We start from the raw sequence: 6,967 nt of genomic DNA, 5'->3' as shown, positions 1-6,967 counted from the left end.
CTCAGATACTTACTAGCTGTGTGACCCTGGACCAGTTACTTAGCCCTGTTTGCCTCAGTTTCTGCATCTGTAAAGTAAGCTGGAGATGGTAAACCACTCCAGCATCTCTGCCAAGAAAACTCCAAATGGGGTCTTGAAGACTTGGACACAATTTAAAAATGACTGAACAGGCCCTTTCCGCGCTACCCAGAAGAGGGATCCATACGGCGTTGTACTCGGTTTCCGTCATAACTTTAAAGGGAAACTTCCACAATGTCCGGAGCCCTGGATGTCTTGCAGATGAAGGAAGAGGATGTCCTCAAATTCCTCGCTGCAGGAACCCATTTGGGTGGCACTAATTTGGACTTCCAGATGGAACAGTACATCTACAAAAGGAAGAGTGATGGCATCTACATCATTAATTTGAAGAGAACTTGGGAAAAGCTTCTGCTCGCTGCTCGTGCCATTGTTGCCATTGAAAACCCTGCTGATGTTAGTGTTATCTCATCCAGGAACACTGGCCAGCGAGCTGTTCTGAAATTTGCTGCTGCCACTGGTGCTACACCTATTGCTGGACGTTTCACTCCGGGCACCTTCACTAACCAGATTCAGGCAGCTTTCCGGGAACCTCGTCTCTTGGTGGTCACTGATCCTCGGGCAGATCACCAGCCTCTGACTGAAGCATCATATGTTAACCTCCTAACCACTGCATTGTGCAACACAGATTCTCCACTTCGCTATGTGGACATTGCCATTCCATGCAACAACAAGGGAGCTCACTCTGTGGGTCTGATGTGGTGGATGCTGGCCCGTGAAGTCCTACGTATGCGTGGTACCATCTCCCGTGAACACCCGTGGGAAGTGATGCCTGATCTTTACTTCTACAGGGATCCAGAGGAGATTGAGAAGGAAGAGCAGGCCGCAGCTGAGAAGGCAGTGACAAAGGAGGAATTTCAGGGTGAATGGACTGCCCCTGCCCCAGAATTCACTGCTGCTCAACCAGAGGTGGCTGATTGGTCTGAGGGAGTGCAGGTGCCATCTGTGCCCATTCAGCAGTTCCCTACTGAAGACTGGAGTGCTCAGCCTGCTACCGAGGACTGGTCCGCGGCTCCTACTGCTCAGGCCACTGAGTGGGTAGGGACTACCACAGAGTGGTCCTAAGTTTTATCCCAGATGCTCTAATAGAGAAGGAAAAGATTCTTGAAGGAAAATAAATCTTGATTTCTTAAAAAAAAAAAAAATGACTGAACAGGAGTCAAGATGGCTGAGTGAAACCAGGAAGCTGCCTGAGGTCTCCCAAATTTCCTTCAGAAACAATATTAAATTAAGGCTTGCAACAGATTCTGGAGCTGCAAAACCTGCCAAAACCCCGCAGTGAAACCATCTTCTGACTTAAGTTAACCAAGAAGATCTTCAGGAAGGGTGTGTTTCATCTGGGTAAAAGGGGAGCACAGCTTAGCTCAGAGGGTGTCTGGGCAAGCCAGCAAAAGGCTCCTAGTCACAGCACAGATCAGCAGCTGAGGACCTGAGATCCCAACCCAGCAAGCTAGTGGCATAGCAGGCCAGTTGTGAGGTCTCCAATCCCAACGCTGAAGGCAATCTGCAAGCTGGGGTATCGGCTACTTAGCAAGCCCAACTAAGCTGGGCCACTCCAGTGCAGTGAGAAGCCACAAGCTGCTGATGCCTCAGAACAGAAAGCTGGTGACTTGGTCCCCCAGAACCCAGCAAAAGAAGCTCTGGACAGTGCACACTGTACTCCAGGAGCAGAACTCAACCTTAAAAGGCGCAAAAGAGGCTAAAATAAAAACAAAAATATTAATAAAAAACAAAAAAAGAACCCTCACTATTGACAGTTACTATGGTGACAGGAAGGATCAAAACATAAACTCAGAGGAAGACAATGATAAAACTCCTACATATGAATCCTTAAAGGGGAAGAAAAATTGATCTTGAGACCAAAAAGCCCTTATGAAAGAGCTCAGAAAGGATTTTATAAACCAAATAAGAGAAATAGAAGAAAAATTGGAGAAAGAAATGAGAGTTATGCAAGAGAAAGTCAATAGCTTTGAAAAAGAAAATAATGTCTTAAAAATACAATTGGAAAATTGGAAAAGGAGAATAATTCCCATAGAATCAGAATTGAGGAGATGGAAGCTAATGACTCAATAAAACAACAGGAAGAAGTAAAGCAGAATCAAAAGAATATAAAAGTAGAAGAAAAAGCAAAATACCTCTTCAGAAAAACAACAGACCTGGAAAATAGATCCAGGAGGGACAATATAAGAAAAATCTGGGGCAGCTGGGTGGCACAGCAGATAAAGCACGGGCCCTGGATTCAGGAGGACCTGAGTTCAAATCAGACCTCAGACACTTGACTCTTACTAGCTGTGTGACCCTGGGCAAGTCATTTAACCTGCACCGCACTGCAAATAAATAAACAAACGAATGAATGAATGAATAAAAAATAATTGGACTACCTGAGCACCATGATCAAAAAAAGAGCCTAGACAGCATCTTTCGTGACATTATTAAGAACTGCCCCCAATGTCTTACAACCAGAGGAAAAAGTAGAGTCACTGAAAGAATCCAGGTGCTCTGCTACTGACCTTCAATCTCCTCCCGAGTCACTACCTGTTACCGACAAGCCATGGTGTTTCGGAAGTTCTTTGTCAGGGGCAATTGGAAGATAAATGGTGACAAGAAGTGTCTGGGGGAGCTCATCACTTTGATCAATGGGGCCAAGGTGCCCACCAACACCAAAGTGGTATGGTGGAGCCCCTTCCATCTACCTTGACTGTTAGTCAGAAATTGGATGCAAAAATTGGCATAACTGCTCAGAACTGCTACAAAATGGCCAAGGGTGCATTTACTGGGGAGATCAGCTTGGCCGTGATTAAGGACTGTGGGGCCAAACTGGGTGATCCTGGGACACCCTGAAAGAAGACATATCTTTGGACAGAAGGTAGCCCATGCCCTGTCAGAAGGCCTGGGAGTGATCACTTGTATTGATGAGAAATTGGTTGAGAGGGAAGCTGGAATCACTGAAAAGGTGGTTTTTGACTAGACTAAGGCCATTGCAGATAACATGAAGGACTGGAGCAAAGTTGTCCTAGCCACACCCCAACAGGCCCAAGAGGTACGTGAGAAGCTTTGATGCTGGCTTAAGACCCACATCTCAGAATCTGTATCACAGTCTACCAGGATCATTTATGGAAGCTCTGTGACAGGGGCCAACTGTAAGGATCTGGCATGCCAAGCTGATGTAGATGGCTTCCTGGTGGGTGGAGCTTCCCTTAAGTCTGAATTCCTGGACATCATCCAAGCCAAAAACTGAGCTCTCCATGCGGTCCTCTCACTCTCTCACTTACAGAGCTGAGACTAGGCTCCACAAGTCTGGTTTACCCCTCCCCTTCTCATTCGATTGTGATGTGGATTCCCCTCCCACCATGGTCCCATTCAAGCTACCCCTTTCTCCATCTAGTAGATTGTGTCCACCAGTTCTCAGCTCCTTAGCCCTTCATCCAATGGACCAGGCCTTTCTCCATTTACGGTAAATTTGAAGGAAGCAAAAAGAAAAAAAAAAGAAAGAAAAGAAAAGGAAAGAAAGAAAGAAAGAAAGAAAGAAAGAATCCACCTCCTGAAAGAGACCCCAAAAAGAAAATGCTAAGGAATATAGTAGCCAAATTCCAGAACTATCAAGTAAAGGAGAAAATACTCCGAGCAGCCAGAAAGAAACACTTTAAATATCAAGGAACAACAATAAAAATTACACAGAACCTGGCAGCTTCAACATTAAAGGATCAGAAGGTTTGGAATATGATATTCCAGATTACAACCAAGAATGTACTACCCAGCAAAATTAAGCATAATCTTTCAGGGGAAAATATTGATAGACATTCAATGAAATAGAAGACTTTAAAACTTTCCTAATGAAAATCTCAGAACTGAACAGAAAATTTAATCTACAAATACAAGACTCAAGAGACACATAAAAAGGTAAAAAGGGAAAAACATGTTATTCAATAATGTTAAAATGTTTGCATCCCTACATGGGAAGAAGATACTTGTAACTTGAGAACTGTATCTTTATTAAGGCAGATAGGAGGAGTACACACAGACAGAAGGTGTGGGTATAAGTTAATTCTGATGTGATGATATTAAAAAAAAAACCTTAAGGGGAAACAAAAAGGATTATACTGGGAGAAGAGGAAAGAGAAGGCAGAATGGGGTAAATCACATTACATGAAGAGGCACAAAAGACCTATTGCAACAGAAGGAAAGAAAGAAGGGGTGAGCATTGTTTTGATTTTACTCTCATCTGATTTGGCTCAAAGAGGGAATAACATACATACTTAATTGTGTATATAATACTATCTTACCCTATAGGGAAGTAAAAGGGGAAAGGGGAAAGAAAAGGATGGGGTACTGATAGAAGGGAGGGTAAAACTCGGAGAGGAAAGGGGAAAGGACAAAAAGGAGGTGGGGCTGATAGAAGAGAGGGTAGACTGAGGTGGCCAGAAACAAAACACTAGTGAGAAGGGACAGGGGAAAAGGAAAGAGAAAAATACAAACAAGGCAAAAAATAAGGTGCAGGGAAATACACAGTAACCATAACCGTGAATGTGAATGGGATAAACTCTCCTATAAAACAGAAGCAGATAGCAGAGTGGATTAAAAATCAAAAACCTACAATATGTTATTTACAAGATACACATTTGAAGTAGAGAGATACACATAGAGTAAAGGTAAAAGGCTGGAGCAGAATATATTATGCTTCAGCTGAAGCAAAAAAAAAAAAAAGCAGGGGTAGTAATCCTTATCTCAGACAAAGCAAAAGCAAAAATTGACCTAATTAAAAGAGATAAGGAAGGAGACTACATCTTGTTAAAAGGTACTATAGACAATGAAATAATATAAATATTAAACATGTATGTACCAAGTGGTATAGCATCCAAATTGTTAGAGAAGTTAAGTGAGTTACAGGAAGAAATAGATAGCAAAACTATATTAATGGGGAACCTCAATCTCCCCCTTTCAGAACTAGATAAATCTAACCAAAAATTAATAAAAAGAAGTTAAGGGGGCAGCAAGGTGGCACAGTGGATTGAGCACCGGCCCTGGATTCAGGAGGACCTGAGTTCAAATCTGGCCTCAGACAATTAACAATTACGCAAGTCACTTAACCCCAATTGCCTCATCAAAAAAAAAAAAAGAAAGAAAAAAAAGAAAGAAAAGAAAGAAAGAAAGAAAAAAGAAGTTAAAGAGGTAAATAAAATTTTAGAAACATTAAGTATGATAGACCTCTGAAGAAAACTGAATGGGGATAGAAAAGAATATACCTTTTTCTTAGCAGTACATGGCACATACACAAAAATTGACCATGTATTAGGGCATAAAAACCTCACAGTCAGATGCAGAAAGACAGAAATAGTAAATGCATCCTTCTCAGATCATGATGCAATAAAAATTATGTATAATAAAGGGCCATGGAAAGATAGACCAAAAATTAAATGGAAACTAAATAATCTCATCCTAAAGAATGAGTGGGTCAAGGAACAAATCATATAAACAATCAATAGCTTCATCCAAGAGAATGACAATAATGAGACAACATACCAAAACTTATGGGATGCAGCCAAAGCAGTTTTTAGGGGAAATTTTATATCTCTAAATGTCTACATGAATAAAATAGAGAAAGAGGTCAAAGAATTGGGCGTGCAACTAAAAAAGCTAGAAAAAGAACAATTTTTAAATCCCCAATTAAATAACAAATTGGCAATTCTGAAAATTAAAGGAGAGATTAATAAAATTGAAAGTAAGGAAATTATAAAATTAATAAATAAAACTAAGGGCTGGTTCTATGAAAAAACACAATAAAATAGATAAACCTTTGGTTAATTTGATTTGGTTCATTTAAAAAAAGAAAGAAGGGGCATCTAGGTGGCACAGGATAAAGCACTGGCCCTGTATTCAGGAGGACCTGAGTTCAAATCCAGTCTCAGACACTTGACACTTACTAGCTGTGTGACCTTGGGCAAGTCACTTAACCCCCATTGCCCCACAAAAAAAAGAAAGAAAGAAAGAAGAAAATCAAATTACCAGCATCAAAAATGAAAAGGGTGAGTGGATAGAGCACCAGCCCTGGAGTCAGGAGTACCTGAGTTCAAATCCAGCCTCAGACACTTAACACTTACTTAGCTGTGTGACACTGGGCAAATCACTTAACCCCAATTGCCTCACTAAAAAAAAACAAAAACAACAACAACAACAACAAAAATGAAAAGGGTGAACTCACCACCGACTTAAAGGAAATTAAAGTAATAATTAGGAGTTATTTTGTATAACTATATGCCAATAAATTTGACAACCTAAATAAAATAGATGAATATTTACAAAAATATAAAGTACCCAGATTAACAGAAGGGGAAACAAAATTCTTAAATAAGGCCATTTTAGAAAAAGAAATTGAACAAGCCATCAATGAACTCCCTAAGAAAAAAATTCCCAGGGCCGGATGGGTTTATAAGTGAATTCTACCAAACATTTAAAGAACAATTAATTCCAATACTATACAAATTATTTGGAAAAGCAGGTGAAGAAGGAATCCTACCAAATTCCTTCCATGAGACAAGTGTGGTGCTGATGCCTAAAGCAGGAAGAACAAAAACAGAGAAAAAAAAATTATAGACCAACCTCCTAAATGAATATTGATGTAAAAAATATAAACAGAATATTAGCAAAGATATTATAGCAATTTGTCACCAGACTGTGACCAGGTGGGATTTATACCAGGAATGCAGGGCTAGTTCAATATTAGGAAAACTATCAACATAATCAACCATATCAATAACAAAACTAACCAAAATCATATGATTATCTCAATGCAGAGAAAACTTTTGACAAAATGCAGCACCCATTCCTATTAAAAACACTAGAGAGCATAGGAATAAATGGAGCTTTCCTTAAGATAATAAACAGTATCTATCTT

The 6,967-nt window shown here is 40.3% G+C and overlaps 1 protein-coding gene and 1 pseudogene across 1 annotated transcript; both read left to right on the top strand.

The window, feature by feature from the left end:
* The first annotated feature begins 212 nt into the window (after positions 1-212).
* On the top strand, positions 213-1,220 carry LOC122726603 (40S ribosomal protein SA-like). Its single transcript, XM_043964429.1, has one exon. It carries the CDS (start codon positions 253-255, stop codon positions 1,138-1,140), a length of 888 nt encoding a protein of 295 aa, XP_043820364.1. The 5' UTR covers positions 213-252; the 3' UTR covers positions 1,141-1,220.
* A 1,400-nt stretch (positions 1,221-2,620) lies between these two features.
* On the top strand, positions 2,621-3,313 carry LOC122726291 (annotated as a pseudogene).
* Positions 3,314-6,967: the final 3,654 nt, after the last annotated feature.

The sequence above is a fragment of the Dromiciops gliroides genome, chromosome 4 (genome assembly GCF_019393635.1).
Source record: "Dromiciops gliroides isolate mDroGli1 chromosome 4, mDroGli1.pri, whole genome shotgun sequence".
In the NCBI taxonomy this organism is placed as follows: Eukaryota; Metazoa; Chordata; class Mammalia; order Microbiotheria; family Microbiotheriidae; genus Dromiciops; species Dromiciops gliroides.
The sequence above is the reverse complement of the archived record's forward strand: the minus strand, read 5'-3'. Positions and strand labels throughout refer to the sequence as shown.

Bases quoted from the DNA above. Each gene is read 5' to 3' on its own strand.
- LOC122726603 (XM_043964429.1), top strand. From the start codon at position 253: ATGTCCGGAGCCCTGGATGTCTTGCAGATGAAGGAAGAGGATGTCCTC.